Source organism: Chinchilla lanigera, unplaced genomic scaffold, assembly GCF_000276665.1.
Source record: "Chinchilla lanigera isolate Chin_1 unplaced genomic scaffold, ChiLan1.0 scaffold00049, whole genome shotgun sequence".
Taxonomy (NCBI): Eukaryota; Metazoa; Chordata; class Mammalia; order Rodentia; family Chinchillidae; genus Chinchilla; species Chinchilla lanigera.
Window position 1 is genome coordinate 6,634,631 of NW_004955450.1, and position 19,956 is coordinate 6,654,586.

At 55.6% G+C, this 19,956-nt stretch overlaps 1 protein-coding gene across 13 annotated transcripts in view; it reads left to right on the forward strand.

The window, feature by feature from the left end:
• Tle3 (transducin-like enhancer of split 3) overlaps positions 1-10,675 on the forward strand; it is a 40,391-nt gene extending 29,716 nt beyond the window's left edge. For 5 of the 13 annotated variants that reach the window (XM_013518996.1, XM_005393646.2, XM_005393650.2 and 2 more), the window contains 12 exons: positions 1,308-1,427; positions 2,183-2,233; positions 2,803-2,955; positions 3,280-3,421; positions 3,673-3,872; positions 4,506-4,582; positions 5,379-5,628; positions 5,894-6,141; positions 6,846-6,993; positions 7,660-7,810; positions 8,084-8,160; positions 8,808-10,675. In XM_013518996.1, coding sequence (XP_013374450.1) covers positions 1,308-1,427; positions 2,183-2,233; positions 2,803-2,955; positions 3,280-3,421; positions 3,673-3,872; positions 4,506-4,582; positions 5,379-5,628; positions 5,894-6,141; positions 6,846-6,993; positions 7,660-7,810; positions 8,084-8,160; positions 8,808-8,915 — 1,725 coding nt within the window. In that variant the 3' untranslated portion in view covers positions 8,916-10,675. The remainder of the gene's footprint in view (positions 1-1,307; positions 1,428-2,182; positions 2,234-2,802; positions 2,956-3,279; positions 3,422-3,672; positions 3,873-4,505; positions 4,583-5,378; positions 5,629-5,893; positions 6,142-6,845; positions 6,994-7,659; positions 7,811-8,083; positions 8,161-8,807) is intronic. The other 8 variants (XM_005393648.2, XM_005393654.2, XM_005393655.2 and 5 more) reach the window with 3 other exon arrangements.
• Positions 10,676-19,956: the final 9,281 nt, after the last annotated feature.

Below are 19,956 nucleotides of genomic sequence, written 5' to 3' on the forward strand. Positions count from 1 at the left end.
TGCTTAGCATGGGGTGGCCGCCACCGTCGGAGGAAATGAAATGAAATGACGGTGATTTTTTTTTTTTTTTCTGCTGGCGCTTGCAGCAGCTAATTGAATTGCGGCTGTGCGCGCGCACGGCCGCGGAGCTCTCACGGCTGTGGGAAGGTTGAGCTGCGGTTCCATTATAACCTCCCATTTTTTTCTTCAAGGCTTGATAACTCTGCCATTTTAATTTGCTTCAGGCAGAAACTTGGCAGGGAAGGGCTGCCCAGAACCCGGCTTAGGAAAGGAAATTAGGTTCTGCGGCAGCTGGCTCCCACACCGTGTCCGTCCTGGTGACCCCTGCCCCCGGGGCAGCACTGGCCTCTTGATAAAATGGAGATGAGACAGGAAATACGAGAAGGTCGCTTTTGACACCCTTCTCTTCTGGACAGACGGCGCTCTGTGTCCCCTTGTGACCTCGTCATGCATCTCTGCACTGCCTGGGGCCCAGATCGGCTGGCACTTCTCTTCCCTGTGGCTAGCCTGGCAGCTGGGGAGAGCGGGGACTGTCTTTACTCCTTTCTCCACCCCTGGCATCCAGAGCCAGGCCTTCTGAGCATCTGGGCAGAGGATCAGAAAATGGAGCTGGGGAGGGAGGAGAGGAAAGAGGCTGGGCAGGTGTAGTTGAGGCTTTGAAAACAGTTCTCCAAGGCACACAAGAGGAGCCTGGTCCCCAAAGCCCCGGCCCGCTAGCAGCCACAGGGCGCACATTGTCGCCAGGCCCACCCGTCCTTGCTTGGCCCACCTTCCTTCTTCATAGGCCTGCACCCCCACAGGTTCTGTCCTCACTTGCCCTGTAGTTGAGGGAGAACTCTTGCAGCCTGAAATCCTTGGGTTTCCTCCTGCTTGGGGGGAGACCATGGACACGGTCCCCAACTTCATAAGGCCCCCAGGAGGGGACGCTTCTGCCTTACATGATGAGTTGCCTGATTTTCAGAGAGAAGGCTGTGTGATCTTGAGTTCTTGTTTGTTCGTGGCCCTGAGGGTTTCGTTTGTGGGATGCAGCCTCTGGGGCCAGGAGGCAGGTGGCTTGCTGCAAGGTTAATTATTTAATTGCAGTCCCTTGCAACAAAGGGATGCTCCCGCCAGCTTGTGGGACCAGGCTGAGGAGCTGGGGAAGAGCTCCCTGGTGCAGCTCAGGGCCTGTTGGTTCTGCAGACATGGCGCGGAGGTCCTCCCCCTCCCCCGGCCTTCGTGTGCCCTGCACTTAGCTGCGTGTCCGTGTCTGCGTGAGAGGTTGCATCAGCACAGGTTTTGACCTCGAGTCCTCTTCTTGCTTCCAGAATAATTCGGTGTCACCCTCAGAAAGCCTCCGGGCCAGCGAGAAGCACCGGGGCTCTGCAGACTACAGCATGGAAGCTAAGAAGCGGAAAGCAGAGGAGAAGGACAGCCTGAGCCGATACGTACGTCTGCGGGTTACCAGCTGGGACAGGAATGGGACAGCGCTGTGGCCCAGGAAGTCTAGGGTCAGACACTGAGCCAGAGAAGCACTGATGGGACAGGCGTTGGGGGCGTTCACAGACACAGTGAGCGCAAGAGCAGTAGGGGCTGGAGTGGGCATCAGTCATTCTGGCCTCTGAGGTCTGGGGAGAGCTGTGGGCTCTTCCATAGGTGGCCACCGTGATATTCCAGAGTCCCTGGCCCAAGGGACTGCTGCTGTACCCCTCTGCCTTGGAGTCCTCACCATCTGCCCTCAGTGTGATGAACCGGGCACAAGAGACCCAGTGGGCATGGGGCCATTGTGCCTCCATCGCCATGCCAGAGCTAGGACGGAGGCGAAGGGCCCTCTCTAGCCACTTGGTTACTCTGTGGTTTGGGCCACATTGCACACACAGGGCTCGACTGCACCGGGGTGGTGGCCCTCGGCAGAGCTGTGGGCATGCAGACAAGAGAGGAGACGGTGCATTGTGAAGGGTGGGAGGGACAGGCGGGTACGGTGGGGCAGAGGAACCCCAGGGAGGCGGGGCTGGCACCCACCCGACCCTGGAGGAAGTCGGCTTCCGCCTGGAGCCTTGCTGGTAGAGGGCGTGGGGTGTGCTGGATATTGCCCAGACTCGGGCATTTGGCTGGGTTCAGAGCCAGGTGGGTGGAGCGGGCCGTGGGTCTGGGTGGGAGAGCATGGCCTCTTACTGTCTGCTGTCTTCTGTCTCGGGTATAGGACAGTGACGGGGACAAGAGTGACGATCTGGTGGTGGACGTTTCCAATGAGGTAAGGGCAGGTCCGGGCTGCCGGGAGGCTGGTGGATCGGAAGTGTCCCTCCCTGGGGTGGGGTCCACACTGTTGCCGGGGCAGGGCAGCGAGGCCTCTGGGCTTAGGGCATCAGGAGGAGCAGGGCAGAGCCTTGCTGCATGGTGGCTGGGCATTCGTGGGTGCTGATGGTGCCCTGTGATGGTGTCCAGAGGAATCCCTGGAAGACCAGCAGGGGCTTTCTGTTTCCCCTAGTGCTGGGGGCCGGGGGCGTGGCCTCTGCAGAGTGGGAGTTGCTGGAGAGAAGCCACACAAGGCCACGCCCCGTCTCAGGCTTCCCGTCCTGAGCTTGGGTTTGAGCTGGGGCAGGTCATTGCTCCCCACATTCCAGCCTCGATCTCCCCACCCGTAGACTGAAGGGGTCAGACTAGATTATTGAGAGTGGGCTGCCTGCCCTGGGGGAGACCTTCAGTCTCAGCCAGGCCATCCTCCCATCCTTCACCCATGCCCTCCCCATGCCGTTCTCGGGGTTGGCGGGCTCTAGCCTGGCCGTGACCTTCTCAGCATCTCTGTACCCCTTGTGCCTTTAGGACCCAGCAACGCCCCGGGTCAGCCCCGCACACTCCCCTCCTGAGAATGGGCTGGACAAGGCCCGAGGCCTGAAAAAGGATGCCCCCACCAGCCCTGCCTCAGTGGCTTCCTCCAGCAGCACACCCTCCTCCAAGACCAAAGACCTTGGTCATGTACGTGGGGTTCACCGTGGCACCTTCTGAGGAGTGGGAGAGGGGTGGGAAGTGGCGGGGTGCCCAGGCAGAACTGGGGTGGTGCTAGCCAGAGGGAGGGCAGAGGGTGGGAGTAGAAGGACCTAGCCACCTGCTGCCTGGGCCCTGTGCTCCTCGGGAGCTGAGACTTGGTTTCTGTGTCTGTGAAATGGGAACCATCACCACGGCCCTTGCATTGGGGCTGGGGCTGGGTATCATGGGGGACCCTTGCCGGGCGCCGGGCTCTAGCTCTTGGGATAAAGGAATCTTCATGGCTTCCTTGGTGTGTGCGTCTTCCCTCTTCAGAATGACAAATCCTCTACCCCCGGGCTCAAGTCCAACACTCCAACCCCAAGGAATGACGCTCCGACTCCAGGCACCAGCACGACTCCTGGGCTCCGGTCCATGCCGGGCAAACCTCCGGGCATGGACCCGATAGGTATAATGGGTAGGCGCAATGGGTGCTCTGATGGCCGGGGAGGGTTGGCTGGGTTGGGACTGAAGCCCCACGGGTGGGCAGGGGCACAGGGGCTGTGCGAGCTGAGGCTGTCCCAGGGCTTGCACTTGGAGGCTTCCCAGGTCCGGTTTGCTGTGGGGGTAACAGGGCCCCTGCCGGCTCAAGAATATCCAGGGAGCATCCGCCAGGCCAGGCACCCTCACCCAACCACTCCCTCCCCGCTGACACCGCCCTCCCCACAGCCTCGGCCCTGCGCACACCCATCTCCATCACCAGCTCCTACGCGGCGCCCTTCGCCATGATGGGCCACCACGAGATGAACGGGTCCCTCACCAGCCCCAGCGCCTACGCTGGCCTGCACAACATCCCGCCGCAGATGAGTGCGGCCGCCGCCGCCGCCGCCGCTGCCTATGGTCGATCGCCAATGGTGAGCTTTGGAGCTGTACGTAGACCTTTTGGCTCCTTTTTGGGGGACTGGGTAGGGAGTGGGGAGCTGGTAGAGGTCACAAAGGCGAGCAGCTGCCCTGGGGGCTGAATTCGGATCACAGTGGGCGGAGCCTGAGCTGATGCAGCCCCAGGTTCCACCCCTGCTCACCTGTTAGCTGCGGTGCGACCTCCCTGTGGGCAGCCTGGGAGCTGATTCTTGCTGCTGGGCTGGGACGGATGAGGAAGCCTATGGGAGGGAATGGAGGCAGGTCACCCAGCAGGGCTTTGCTAAGCGGTAAGAATTGCCTGTCTATGGAGGAACGCTTAGGATTCAGGTCGGTGGAGAGGGACTGTGTTCCTGCCCCTGCCTGCTGTGTGGGGCCGCCCCTCTTTATAGGATGGGCCTACCGGAAAGAAAGGGTAGGAGCAGAGCGGACCCTGCTGCAGAGTGGAGGGTTTGCTACCCACTCCCTGCTGCCGACCTGGGCAAAGCCCTTGGGCCTCCCTGGCCTGTGCTCTGCCCTGCTGATGGCGCGCTGTGTCTGAGGAGCCAGTCAGGACAGATGGTGCCGCTGGGGTGGAGAAAGAAGAGGGGAAGGGGGCAGGTGACCGCGTCACTAACCCGGGGCTGCCTCACCTTTCTTTACAGGTTGGTTTTGACCCTCACCCCCCAATGCGGGCCACGGGCCTGCCCTCGAGCCTCACTTCCATCCCAGGAGGGAAACCGTAAGCTCTGGCTGTGGGTCTCACAAGCTTGGCAGGTGGTGGGCAGGAGTGTACGGCCCACCCACCCCATCCCTGGGCTGGGGCTTCCCCTCCAAAGCCACATAGGCCAGGTCTGACCCCAGGGCACTGCTGCCAGGGCACACTCCTGCCCAGCCCCAGAGGTTCCCCCTACCTGGGAGCTGGGGAAGCAATTGCTGCTGAGCACGTGGTCTCTGGGTGCTGGTGCCGGGAAGGACGGTGTTTCCTACCCCAAGTGCACAGAGCTGCCACAGACCTTGGGAATGCCATTGGGTTCTGCCTGCTGGTCAGTGCCGTTCAGCTCTGTGGGTTGTTGGGACACCGAGGTTGAGCATACATATACTGTGGCAGCCATACAGCCCCCAGGCTGCCCATAGCTCAGATGTGTTCTCTGCAACCTGCTTTCAAGGGCACAGGCAACCTTCCCCCCCGCCCACCCCCACCCCCGCAACACTCCTGCCTTCTAAAGCAGCAGTGTCATTTAGCTGGGACCTTTCCAGGGCTGGCATGTCAGGGTACATTACAGATGGTGGCAAAGGGCATTCCGAGGTGCCTGTGAGGCTCCCCATCTGATCTGGAACAAGGATTGTAAGTGGGAGAAAAATTCAAAGCTGGACTGTGAAGTCCTTCCCACCCCGCCGGAAGCATCCCGGGAATGTGGGGTTGCTGGATGTGAAAGAGGTGGAAGAGGGGCCAAGTTCAGGGTAGCCTACCAGGGGCCCAGGGGATGCACAGGCAATGGGAACGGCTCAGAGTAACGCGGCTCCTGCCTTCGCAGTGCGTACTCCTTCCACGTGAGCGCGGACGGGCAGATGCAGCCGGTGCCCTTTCCACACGATGCCCTGGCCGGCCCTGGCATCCCGAGGCACGCCCGGCAGATCAACACCCTCAGCCACGGGGAGGTGGTGTGCGCCGTGACCATCAGTAACCCCACTCGGCATGTCTACACGGGGGGCAAGGGCTGCGTGAAGATCTGGGACATCAGCCAGCCAGGCAGCAAGAGCCCTATCTCCCAGCTGGACTGCCTGGTGAGCACTGTGGGCTGCGGGCATCACCTGCAGCGGCTCGGGGAGGTTTGGGAGACCCTGGTGAGTTGTTTGAGCCACGCAGGACCAGCTGGCTAAACTCGGGGCCCCAGCTTTCCCACCTGCAAGCAGGGGTGACCTTAGCCTCCTGGAGTCTGTGAAGGTGTAAAAGGAAGGGGCTGCCGTGCTGGGTGTCACGACGTAGGACTTTTCTGGTCCCCGGGAGGGAATACATGGGCACCTCTCAGCCCGCCCCTTCTCCCTGCAGAACAGGGACAACTACATCCGCTCCTGCAAGCTGCTCCCTGACGGGCGCACGCTCATCGTGGGCGGCGAGGCCAGCACGCTCACCATCTGGGACCTGGCCTCGCCCACGCCCCGCATCAAGGCCGAGCTCACGTCCTCGGCGCCCGCCTGTTACGCCCTGGCCATCAGCCCTGATGCCAAAGTCTGCTTCTCCTGCTGCAGCGATGGGAACATTGCCGTCTGGGACCTGCACAACCAGACCCTGGTCAGGTGAGGCCGGCTGGATGCTGCTTTTGTGTCTCTGGGACTGTGGAGCTGCGCCCTTCCGGCCCGTTGACCTTGGCCAGGGCGTTCAGATGGGGGATGGCGAGGGAGAGAGACCGGCAGGCCTGCTTCTGTGAGGGGTAGCAGAGGGAAGTGGAGGGGTCGTGGGGGGAAGGGAGAGCCCCACTCTTCCCCCAGCACAGTGGCAGCGGCCAGCGGTGTTGCCTGGAGTCAGCTCTCAGTACTCCCTGGCTGTCCGTGGCTCATGTGGCACCGGGCACATTTGTGGCCTGAGCCCCACAGTCTGTGCAGGGGGTGGAGGGTGATGTGATGGGGAATCCGGCAGCCTGCGAGTCCCGTCTGCCGGGGCTGCTTTATCTTTCAACCGTCTCACAGAGTTCTCCAGGGTCGTCTTCACCCCCAGTTTGCCTCCTCCAGAGTTAGATGGGCCCCCTGTGGAGGAACTGGGTGTCAGAAACCTGTACCGTGTCCCCCAAAACTCCTTGTACCCTGGGGGCCTGGCCCTGCGCAAGGCCGGAGAGAGAGGGTCAGGCCAGTTCTGCTTCCAGCTCACTGAGCAATTGTGGTACATGTTGACCTGCTCTGGGCTTCAGTGTCCCCCCTCTGCTCGCCTGCTCCCTGGAGTGGCTACCGGCCTGGTGGTCAGGGGCTCCCTGAGGCTCATCCTCCTTCCCCCTGTGGCTTCATAGGCAGTTTCAGGGCCACACGGATGGGGCCAGCTGCATAGACATCTCCCACGACGGCACCAAGCTGTGGACCGGGGGCCTGGACAACACTGTGCGTTCCTGGGACCTGCGGGAGGGGCGCCAGCTGCAGCAGCACGACTTCACCTCCCAGGTGTGTGCCCGGGTCCCTCCCTTCCGGAGCCCCAGTGCACGGGGAAGGGCCCAGAGCGTCCCATAGGGGGGCACTGCCCGAGTCTGGTGTTCTGGCTTCCTGAAGGAAGCAGTGATAGACAGGCTGGATAAGGCCTTGGAGTCGGACACGCCGGACCTGCCTGTGGGGGTGGGTGGGCCCCTGCTCCACTGCTGTCTTCAGCTTTCCCGCTGAGAGGTGGAATGACCGCAGCTGACTCCTGGGTCTGGTGGGGGCACCTGGCATGCTCCCTCTAAAAGCCTTGGCCTTGCGCCTGGCTCTTAGACAAGCAGTCAGTAATGCTAGGCATTGCTCCTTCTTGTTATTGTCATTACTCTGCTATTTCAGTCTTAAATGTTTAATAACTTAGTGTTTTATCACTTAGCGTTTTTCCTAAGGAGGGCCCAGAGCCGCCACAGAGGCAGAGGGTGCCCTTGGAAGGGGCTCGTCTGTGCTCCCGAGTGTGAACCCTCTCTGAGCCTGGCTGTCACCCCCAGAGGGTGGGCCGGAAATGGCATCTATCTCTGGCCCATGGGCAGGGAGGCTCTAGGGACTGGTTTGCAAGTGGCAGGGGCGGGGGGGGGGGGCCTTGGGGCGCCGCCTGGCGCAAGAGTAGAGGGTGCTGAGCCTCCTCTTACCTACCCGCAGATCTTCTCACTGGGCTACTGCCCCACTGGGGAGTGGCTGGCCGTGGGCATGGAGAGCAGCAACGTGGAGGTGCTGCACCACACCAAGCCGGACAAGTACCAGCTGCACCTACACGAGAGCTGCGTGCTGTCCCTCAAGTTCGCTTACTGCGGTGAGCGGCTGACCTCTGCTTCCGGAACCCTTCCAGGGAGTGCAGTCCCTGTGTTTAACCTCAGATCCTCCTTTCACCCAACCCAGCCCCCCTCCCACCCACCCCTGGCTGGCAGAGAAAGGCATTCTGTGGATGCCCATGGGTCTTGCAAGTGGACAGTCACGTTGCGCACTGGTTAGCAGTTCTCAAAATGTGTTGCCATGGCAGCTGACCACATCCAGGGTGGGTCCTGCTGGAGGCACAGCCTGATAATGCTTTTGCCTTTGCCTGCAGGCAAGTGGTTCGTGAGCACAGGGAAAGATAATCTTCTCAATGCCTGGAGGACGCCCTACGGAGCCAGCATATTCCAGGTACCGCCCTCCACCTGGTGATGGGGGCAAGGATGGCGGAAGAACCTGGAGCTGGGATCGCACCTGCCTGTCCCCTTCCCTCCCCTGGGGGCAGGATGGCTGCTACAGAGGAAGCGCAGGGACGTGCAAAGCTGCTGATGGTTTCTGGCCCCTGAGGGGGAGGGCTTTTATATGCAGGGCTTATGTGGGCTCTGGAGAGAGACAGTAGGCACATTTGGGCCCCACTGAAGTAGCCCTTTTGGCCAGTGGTACCTGTCCGGGTGCCCCTGGCCACCCCGCCTCATGGACACGTGCATACACTCACGCACTTGAGCCCCCTCGGCCGCTTTCTGGCTTCCTGTTGAAATGTCCATCGAACCGTGTGTCACACGCGTGCCTCTGAATCTCTAGTTACGCAGTGTCCCAGCTCAGGATGGTCCTGGCTGTAACGAAGGAGAGGCACACATTTCCTGTTTCCACCCTTGAGACAACCTGCTAATAAGCTGCTCTTTAGAGAGAGGCTGGGAGGTGGGAGTCCGCTGTGCCCGAGGATGGAGTTCCAGGCAGGCGGGCAGAGGGGGGCAGAGCCTCATGGGCAACACTACAAATCAATTCCTGTCTTTTTTCTTTCCCATGCCTTCCTGCTTCTCCTCGTCGTCGTCCTCCAGTCTAAAGAATCCTCGTCTGTCTTGAGCTGCGACATTTCGGCGGATGACAAATATATTGTAACAGGCTCTGGTGACAAGAAGGCCACAGTTTATGAGGTCATCTACTAAACAAGGACTCTAACAGGGCTGTCAAACTCTGGGAGAAGCCGCCTCGGCGCTGACAGGGAGACCTCGTGAGCCCCCTGAGGTTGCAGAGGACAGGCCACCGGCAGCGGGGATCTGGGCTGTGCTGTGCGGGCTGCAGGGGGCGTGGCTCGTCATGGCCCGGACTCTGGGTGTGGATTGATGTGTCTCATGAACTCGGATGGACTTGGTCCTTCTCGCCCAGAGCCATGCTGGCGGATGCTACAAATAGATTCATCTGGAGGCTTATGGCTCCCATTCCCCACAGACACCTTCATGAATCTTGTTTGTTCTTCCCCTTTCTTTTTCCCTGTCCCCTCCCTGCCTTGGGTCGGGGACACTGGAGTGGACCACATTGTTGTGCCGGGGAGGGGGGGATCCGGTTCCCGATTGTGCAGTGCACAAGGTTTGTGAAAAATGTAAATAACAGACTCCTATCTGGGGCTGGTCAGCGGGGGAGGTGGCCCCTTCCCACCAGAACCTTGCCGTGTATTTCGCCTGCTGTATTTGCAAACCACGCGTGGTGGTGGCTTGTTTGTTTTGTTTTTGTTGTTTTTCCTTTTTTCTTTCCTTTTTTTTTTTTAAACTGAAATTCCCACGGGGAAAGAGGGCTGGAATGGGAGGAGAGCCTGTGGGGTGCAGCGGGGAACTGCAGTCTGCAACCGGATACCCCAGGTACCACCCGTGGGATTTGGGCGGCGCCAGAAGCCTGTCCAGATGGAGCACTGGATGGACGTCTGCGGGAACAGCTGGGTTTTTCTGTGGGTCTCTTCCCCCGCGTCGCATCTTCCCCTGTCTGTGCGCCCTCCGCCCTTTTCTTGGTGCACGCTCTTCATCCGTGGGGGGCCCGGGGGTTCTGAGGAACTCCCTGCCCAGCCTTTCTTACTTTCCGGGTGCAGCCTGCAGTGGGCTCACGTCAGAGGGAAGTGTAGCCACTCAGCTCAGGGAGCCACCAGAGACAAACAGCAACTGACGTGGGTACATTTTTTTTTTTTTTAATTTGAATAAAAAGAATCAGAAGTGATGTCCTTTTATAAAATGCCTTCTCCCCTTTCCTGTCTTCAGCCTCTTCACCTCCTGTAGGAGGAGGAAACGTCTTAACCTGAAGGGTTATAAGTCTGAGAAGCGGCTTCCTGCACCCCAACCTGGGCAGAGCAGTGGGCTGCGGGCTGTGGGGACACAACCTGGCACACTGGTGACCCTGGCAGCCTTCCTGCCCTGTCATGGGCCCCGCAGGTGGCAGGGACAGCGCCGTCTCCTGCGGGTACCAAATGTTCTGAGGCGTTAGGATTTTGTTTTTGTTTTCGTCCTTTCTTTTCCCTTCTAATTTGAAAAGAAAAGCAAAGGGCCGTGTGATTCCTGGTGGTGGGCTCTCTGTGGATGTAGCATATGGAAGATAATTTTTATACGCATTTTTATGGATTATTTTATAACACATGATTCGCTCTGGTGCGAAGGAAGGAGGGGGCTCCGAGGAAAACTGCCCGTCTCCGCAGCTCCCTGGCTGCGCAGCTGCCCGGCGGGATGTGGAGTTGGAGGCGGGAGCCGGCAGGGCACCCTGGATCTTGTTGAGATGTGGGGTGTCCAGGGTTTCTTTCACTGGATCCCAGAGCGTCATCTGCCACTTCTTAAGGTTCTGGCCAGAAGGGAGGGCGAGGGTAGAAGAAAGTTATTCCTGGAGAAAAAAAAGAAAAGTCATTGTAATGAGCTGTTTTTATATTTTTAAAAGTTATTATTTAAAGGTTGGTTTGATTGTTGTGTTTTAATTGCTTTTCCCCCCCGGTGTGTCATTCACCTCCAAGAAGATCCGGGGCCAGCATCCCACATCCATGCCTTTCCCGAGCCACCTCACCCCTAAGAAGGCCGATCGTGCGGGGCAGCCGTGGGAAGTGATGTCCACGGTCTCATGCTTGTGTCACCACGGGCAGTGGTGGGGTGGGAGCTGGGCTTTGCTTTTGTACAGATGACGGGGAAGAGAGACCAGGGCAGCACCCGATGAGTCTTAGTCCAGGCAAAATACCTTGGGAGTAAAAAAAGTTAAAATAATGAACTTCAGGTGAAACTGAAGCGCCTGAGAACGTCAGAATCCTGAAATACCCACCTATTCTTAATTTTTTTTTTCTTTTAAGCCTAATGTGAAGACCTCAGTGGCTGGGCCACAAAGAACGGGTGTTTTTGAGAAAGGATTTGCAGAAGGGGCAGCCCGGAAAGGCAAATGTGAACCTTTGATGCTGGTACAAAATACCTGACACCCAACTTGAAGTTTATTTTGGCTCACGGGTTTAGAGGGTTCAGTACATGGTAATTTGGTCTCCAAGGCACAAACATGGTGGAAGGAATGTGTTGGAGGAGAGCTGCTCAACTGGCATTCAGGAAGCAGAGAAAGGGCCTAGAGATGGAGGGGGGAATATATATATCTCCCCTTCCATACACCCTCAATAAGCCACTTCTTCCAACTGGGCCACACCGCCTGACAGCCTGTTTAGGTGTAAACCTATAAACCCATCAAGGGTGAGCTTCACACCCTTGGGATCCAGTTGCCTTCTGAAAGCCTCGTCTCTGAGTACATTTTATTTTGTTTTTTTTTTTTCCAGTACTGGGAGTCGAACTCACGACCTTGTGCTTGCCAGGCAGGCGCTGTGCCGCTGAGCTAAGTCCTCAGCTCCTGAACACGTTTTTGACCTAAACCATATCTAAACCATTTTAGCAGGACATGGAGGAAAGGCATGGTGGGAGGTGGAGGAGAGAGCTGGGGCCGAGGAAACCCTGGGGTTTGTTTCCCGCCCCCTCACTTAACTCCAGTAGAAATGGAGATTTATGTGGACACCAGCGCCTTATTTTGCCAGTCATTATAAATCAGTACAAATAGTAGCTTGCTATCATTGCATACAAGGAAGGAGGTAACATTTAAAAGAGAAGTGGCGGTCTCAGAATGAAGTGCTGCCTTTACACCTAGAAAAGGATCGGTGTTTCCCCAACTCACAGGGGTCTCGGGGTCCTCAGGTTTACAGAGAAGCTCCCGCAAGAGGAAGTGCCTAGTCTGAGCCCCCAGGCATTGTTTGAGCTGTGTCCTGACAGGTCCTGTGGCCTTGAATAAGACCTCTAGACTGTCATTTTTCTCTTCCTGGTCTGTGGTTTGTAGTAGGGCGCTAGAGGACCATGGCAGCCTCTGGCCAGAATAAAATTCTGTGTGTGCCCTGGATTTGAATTTGCACTTGAGTGCCAAATAGGGGTGAAGGCAGGGTTCACAGACCCCAGGTGGGTAGAAGAAGAACATGTCTTACCTGTGGACATGCCTCTGGGCATAGCCGGCTAGGAGAAAAGGCCAGTATCATACGCGTCTCCAGGAAGGGAAGACAGTGTCTGGGAGGATGTTCTACCTTGACACCCTGGGCCTGGTCAAGGGTGGAGAGATAAGACTCAGTTCCTGCTGTAAGGGTAGGAGAGACAGGAGGCAGGACACGGCCTCCAGCAAGCACTTGTAGTATCCTTGTTTCCCCTACACATGGGCTTCTCATTTCTGCCTCTTCTCCCACCGCTCTCCTTCCATGCAGTGGGGGAAACTTGTCAGAAATCCAGAATCTCAGCCTTGCACACCTCCCCACAGGTCTTACTGAAGTTAAATTTGCGTCTCCCCGCTCTGTCTTTCCCCTGCATGAGGAAGTGCTCTTCTAGTCCCTGCAGTTTGTCCACCCTCTCCATAGGGTGATAGGAGGCCTCGATACCACTTTTCTAGCCTTTTATTTTTACTTATTTTAAGCCAGAGTCTCACTGTGCAGCCCAGGTTGACCTTGAACTGCAGCGATCCTTGCCTCAGCCCCTTAGTGCTGGGACTACCGGCGTGTGACACCATGCCTGGCTTCTAACCTTTTCAAAAGTCACCTCCTAACTATTCTTTTGCTGTAAGGCAGGCTTCTCACCAGTCTGAACTTGCAGGACGCCCTGCACCTGTCAGCCTGTGTGCTCCACGAGACCAGTTTCTGGAGGCCACACACATGATATCCTCTGCTTAGGGCAGTGCTAGTGACCAATGACCCTTTCTTAGCTCAGAATTTGTCTTCTAATTCACCGTACCTGTAGTGCCAGCAAGTGATATCTGGAGTTCTTTGGAAAATATTCTGCTGGAAACAAGCTCTCTTTAGAAGGGGATGCAGGCGTGACCGTGAGGCAGCCATAATGGTCTTAGTTCCCATTGGGTTAGATACAATGTCCAGGTCACGCCAGACAACAGCTAACCCAGCCATGCCTTCCAGCCTCTCACCTTTCCTGTCCCCAGCATGGGCAAAGTTATCCCCTCCTCTAAATATCATGTCTCAGTGAGGAAGGACATGAAGCAAGGAAGTAGCTGTCCGGTGGTAGGACTCAGTGGCCTTGTTAGAGGATCAGTTTCCAGGGAGGGAGACCTCTTGGCCCTTCCCCGCCAGGACTGGTGAGGAAGTTCCTCTTGGAAGGGAGGTGGCCCAGAATAGTCACGGAAACCAGGGGCCTGCCTTGAGGACATCCTCAAACTCTCCCACCTGTCTTTCCCACTCTTGCATCATCCATCCATCTATCCATGCATCCATCTATCTATCCATCCATCCATCCATCTAGCTATCCTTCTGCCCATCCATCCATCCACCCACCCACCCATCCATCCATTCATCCAGCTATTCTTTTGCCCACTCATCCATCCAATGTTTATGTCATGAGAATCCAATTTGTGCCAGGCATGATTCTAGCTGCTAAGATGCCAAGATCAATAACGCAGTATCTATCCTCACAGAGCTCTGGACCACAGGGGAGGAAACAGCCATGGTACCAATGACCGCTGTGTGGGTTCTCCAAAAATGCAAGCCACATGTCATGGCACGGAGCTAAGGCATTCACCTGGCAACAGAGAGGAGGGCAGGGGACACTGCAGTCCTCACAATATACCCTGGCCCAGCCCTATCTAGTTCTTACCCCAGTGCACTCGATTCCAGTTCTTGCTGCCTGCCCCACCAGTCTCCTTCAGGCCTGAAGCCAGGCTAGGTCCCAGGCTGAGCAGGCTGGGGAGACAGCAGATGGGACCTGGGCAGAGACCAGGGGTCCAGGCTGAGTCGAGAGAGCGGGGGTAGTGGAGAGGAGAGGGCCGCAAGCCTCCAGAAACTCCAGCAAGTCTCCAGAGAGGCGGGTGCAGCAGATTTATCGGCTCTTTGTTTGAACAGAAGTCATGAGAGCCCACCTATCCATGAATGGGGGAAAGGACTTTTACAAAAACTATGCACTTTCCTATATAATAAAATTGTTCATAGGCATTAAAATGCATAAGCCAGATTTTTATATATCAACTTGGATAGGTCTCAAAAACACAATGTTGTGTGAAAAGAGCAAGTTGCAAAGAGAAATATATGATATGATTCTATTTATGTAAAATATAAATCTATACAAAACAATGCTATATTTGAGTATATATATGTATATATCCACATCCACAAGTAGTGAAAACGTCCCCCACCCCATTAGGATAATAGTGGTTTTCTGGAGGGGCGGGGAGGGAAGGAAAATGAAAGTTGGCTAAAGTTCAGCTCCACCTATCACATTTTATTACTCAAAAAAAAACTGAAGGTGTTAAATTATGCACACTTTAGAAATTTGTGTGATGACTTTGCTACTGTTGTGTTCTTCTTGTTCCCCACATGTCTGAACTATTTCATAATTAAAGATTCTTTTAAAACAAAAAAGCCAGAAAGATGAAGGCTCAGTCTGGACACGGCCCCTAAAGGGGCTGGGGTGGGGGGACAGGGACTAAGGAAGTCTGGGGTGGGGTGGCAGGCCCAGTGACAAGATGGGAAGCCTCCAGCTCACTCGTCACCTGGGCCACACACCTCAGCAGGTCTCACCGGTCTTCGTCTTCTGGTCCACTCTGTGATACTAAGGCTGCGTGAATCACCCCTGGTGCTTGTGATGCAGTGGCTCTGAGTATGTGGGGACAGCTGTCCCGCGCAGGACGTGAGATAGACTTGTTCAGCTCTTCACTGTGAAAAATGCCAAGCAGATACAAAAGGAGAGAAGAGAGGGGAAGGAACCTCCAGCCCTCTCCCTCAGGCGGCTCACCTCAGGGACCCCATGTCTTCTGATCCCACCCAAACCCACCCACCCTCCACCCGGAGTGTTCTCCAAGAAACGCCACATACTTACCCCTTCGCTGAATTAGGAAATGTTCTACCAAATCCAAGAAGTAAGTCCCATTTTTAAAATAGAACCTTCACAACGCTAAACCAACAAATAAGTTAACAATAATTTCTAATACCGTTAAAGATACAATTTACAGGGCTGGGGATATAGCTCAGTGGCACAGTGCCTGCCTGGCAAGCTCAAGGTCCTGAGTTTGATTCCTGGTACACACACACATAAAAAGATACAATTTACAAAGTTCCCTTATTGTCATAATTTTTTTTTTTTTTTTGGTTTTTGTTTTTTTTTTGTGGTACACGGAATCGAACTCATGACCTCGCGCTTGCCAGGCAAGCGCTGTGCCGCTGAGCTAAATCCCCAGCCCCTATTGTCATAATTTAAAAAAAAACATTTGAAATACTATCACTGTCTGTATGGAGCAAATATTAATAAACTTTTTAGGTTTCTACTCTTGCCTCCTCCTCTTCCTCCTCCTCTTCCTCTCTCTCTCTCTCTGATTCATTTATTGAAGAAACCAAATTATTTGTCCTTAGAACTCCGCACAGCCTGAATTCTGCTGATTGCTAAATTGTAGTTAGATCTTGGAGCTTGATTAGATCCAGGCTTGATTTTCAGGGCCTGACAAGACTGCTTCATAGATTCATCAGGAAACGCCTAGTATCTAGACGCTTCTCCCTTCTGCAGGCTAGCACTCACCACGATCATTGTGCAGATCCATTAATTCCTTAGGGGCTACAAAAGGGTGCTATGCAAATTGTGCCTTCTCCAATTTCTTGCTACAAAGAGAATCTACTCTCCATCAACCCTTTGGGCACGTTGAAGCAAAGTTTATAGAAAGTGCAGGATAACTGTTTGATTTTTTTTGTTGTTATATTTCCAGTTTTCAAAATAGGGCGTTAATTCACTTGGTATTCTCAAAAGTTGCCCAGTGAGATTTTCTTTTTAAAAAGTATCATCATGAATGTGTGGATTTAAACAGATTTGATGTGTTTTGGGGGAGCCTCTTCTCACCTTCTTCTAGTGGGGCTCCTCATGGTGTCACCATGTTTTTTGGGGAAATATCCACAGTAGCCTTTGATAACTTTATTGCTCTGTGAGAAAAGATGATTCCTTTGTCCCGTCCTGTATATCTCTGTCTCAGAAATGGAGTCAGCCACTTCCCCAGCAAATCCTGGATCCTTTTACTGGGAGGTGGAATTAGAGACCCTAATCTGGATGCTAAGGGTGCTTAATACTAATAATAAAAGGCCAGAGATTTAGCTCAGTGGCACAGTGCCTTCCTGGCAAGAGTGAGGTCCTGAGTTCGATTCCTGGTACCCCTCCCCACAAAAAAACCCTAATAATGCCCATTGTTTTGGGGCCTTTCCTTTACGTATTTTTACTAGCTCAGGGACTGCCAATACTTCAAAGGTCATAAGTTTTGAAAAAAAAATCTAACCTTACTTGTCTTCTATCAAAATCTCTTTTCAAAGTGGATTCAAGTGGTTTGCATCGATCCTTCCTCACTCTGCTGGGAGTTTCCTGAAGGCAGAGACCAAGTTGGGCTCTTTGTATTCCTGATCCCTACCAGACTAAGAATCACAAGTACACTGAAGGAATCTGCAAACTCAAGAATTTGAAGCCGGTTCTAGCAACCCACCTGCCCATGCATGCATTCAATAACATAAACAGAGCAGGCTGGGGGGTGGGGCACACCTCACACAATGTGCTTGTTAAAACAGGAAACAAACTACAATGGTAACCCAGTGTTACCAATCATCAGGGACCTGCACAGAATGCTGGGGGTGCTCAGCAGGGGACCAGCAATTCTTAGAAGGGGAGGTTTGTTTCCATGAATGCTTTGTAGACCAGATGCTCTGAATTGGGTGTTGAAGGGTGAGTAGGAGTCCTCTGCGGGTTTCTCCCTGCAGTGCTGAGCTAGTCTGTTCCCCGAGGAGCCTGAAGCGTCTGTGGATCCCTTGTGCTGGGGCGGGGGCTGGGGCTACATGGGCTTGCACAGCACTGTTTGCAAACTGCTGCCAACTGTTGTGCAGCCTCTGTGACCTTGGTTATTTGTCAACGAAAGTCATTTGCATTTACGCTTGTTTGGGGACACACTCCCTGGCCCCTGGGAAGCCCCGGGACAGATGTTACCCGAGATCACTCTTTGACTCACCGGCACCTTCTTCTCAGGGTGAGCCACCCTCCTCTAGCCCTGCTGGCCCTGTCCCAGAGAACAGGTGCTCGAGCCTTGCAGTCCTGCCCACAACCTGGGCAGAGCCACCTGGGTCTACGGAACCCAGGACTTCCCAGTCATCTATCCATATGCCCATCTAAGGACATGTGGTCTGGTCAGCTCATGACTGACTTAATATTTTTCCTTTAAGTAACTTCACTTTGAAAGCAAATTTAAATATCTAAAAGGGGAATTTTATATCACGATCTTAAATGAAAAACCAGGATCATTTAGTTTAAACAAACTGCACCCTATGTTTTTGTTATTGTGCTTGCTGCTATTCTTTGAGACAGGGTCTCACTGCGTAGTTCAGACCGGCTTTGAACTCACTATGTAGCCCGTATAGGCTGGCCTGTAATTTATGGAGATCCTCCTGCCTCAGCCTCCCAAGTGCTGGGATTACAGGCGTGTGCCACCATGCCCCATTTAGAATCTGCATTCCAGTACATGCAATGAGAACAAGTCTAACTAGCTGTGCCTCCAGCCCTTCTCACTCCTTTTTTGGTAGAAAGAAAGAGTTGGTCCAGCGTTTAGAGCTGCGGACACCCATCAGCACCTGCGGCGGACAAGCTCAGGGGCCCAATGCGAGTGACCGGGTGAGAGCAGGAAGAACAGTAACTGGTGCTGGGTGTCTTGTCATTTTACAGACCCCTCCCCACGTCCCAGGCTGGGAAGCCCAGATCTATTCCAGCATCTTCACTCTGGATAGGGAAATGGAACCCAAAGAGCGTGATCATTTGGAAGAGATGCTCTGGCCCCCCTGAGCCTGATGCCCAGGACACCAGGCAGAAGGAAGGCCGAAGAGCCCCGTGGGTGCTGGCGGGCCGCTTCGGCCGCTGCGCTGGGCCAGGCTTCGCACCCTGAGCAGTTTTGCATCTCAGACCTTCCAGCTCCCTCAGCTTCCTCTTTCGCTCTTCTGGGGAATTCCAGGGACAGGGCTTCTCGGGCAGGGAGGTGCAGCCCCACCAGGGTCTGACGCTTTCTGCAGTGCCTGGGCTGCCCCAGGTGGGTCACATCCCGTCCCCGTGTGGTGTGAGCGGTGAAGTGCAGGTGAGAAGGCAACCGTGCCCTTTTGCCCATCTATCCTCCAGTCTCCAGGGCGGGACAACCCTCCGTCCCAGCCACCCACAGGGAGCCCCTTGGGGGTTCACAGGAGTGGAGTGAGGAGCCCCAGGGGAGATAGGGGGCACCTGTCCCATACCTCTGTCCTCTTCCGGCCAACTCCACCCCTCCATTTTCAACATTTTTGCAGTCAACAAACATTTCCTAGGACTCACTCCATCCATGCCTCAGACTTTGGACATAAACAGGACCCAGCCCAAAGCTGCTGCTGGGGGTGCGGGTAAGGAGGAGTCCTGTTCCCCAGACGACGCCAATATTCAGGGTTCCCGGGTCACTTGGACTGGGGTGTGGGAGCCCAAAGAAAGGATAGCCACGGCCTTAGGGCGCAGACGGCTTCCTGGCAGTGGGGTAGGTCTGAGCTGGCTCTGGAGAGGAAGTGGGAGGAGAGAGTCCCCCAAAGAGGGCACAGGGAGACTCTGGAGATGGGGCTCAAGCCTGCCCAAGCTTTACCTGTGCTGTCGGGCCACGCAGGGCAGGGCGGGGGACAGGCCGCCGGCAGCGTGGATGCTACCACGTGACCGTGGTCTCCGCCCCAGCGCAGGGAGAACGTAAAATGTTCCGAGCGAATGAATAACGGGAACCAAGAGAAGACGGCGCCGAGTCCCCCTTTCCCGCGTGGTGCACAGGGGCGCAGAAGAGGCGTGGGCAGAACGGCGTCCTGTCCCTGGAAACCACGGCCGGAAGCCCCGTGTTCTGGGGTGCCTGCGTCCCCGCTGTCCCAGGAAACACGGCCGGGTCCTCAGACGCCAGCCTTGACCATGGGCTCCACCTCCCCTGTCCCGCTTCCTCCCTGCTGGGGTCACTGCATTCCTCCCTGTCCGAGTCCAGGGACCCCCGACCTCCCGCCGTGGCACTGCCCATGATGCCTGCTGAGTCCCCAAAGTCTCGGCATCCGCCTGCCCCTGCCCGCTCTTCACCCGCTCCCAGGGAAGCTCAAGCAGGTCTGAGCCAGGCCTCTGCCCCCAGCTTCTTGGGGTGATCCTTTGTTCAACTCTGCCTCAGTTTCTTTCTTTCTTTCTTTCTTTTTTTTTTTTTTGGTCTTTTTGAGACAGGGTCTCGCTATGCAGTTCAGGCTGGCCTTAAGCTCACTTTGTAGCCCAGGCTGGTCTCGAACTCGCAACGATCCTCCTGCCTCAGCCTCCCAGTTGCTGGGATTACAGGCATGAGCCACCATGCCCAGCCTGCCTCAGTTTCTTCACTTGGAACGTGGAGGGGGAAACCGGGTCTCAGAACGACAGCTTCTGCCCTGGTGCACACAATTCCGGAACAGCTTCCCACACCCCCGTTCCAGATGTCGGGTATGGGGCTGCCAGGTGTTAGGGGAGGGGTCCAGGTGTGGTCCCCACCCCACACCGTGTACCCCTCTCAGCAGCTCCGCCACAAGAGCCACCATTAAAGTAGAGGCAGCCCTCGCCCCTCGGGCGGCCCGCGCCAAGCAGATGGCAGGGGAGGCAGCAGCCGCGTCAGCTGCTGTTATCTCTCGCTGATGACACGGAGTGTAAATTCTGCTGGCAGCTCTCCCCTGCCTCT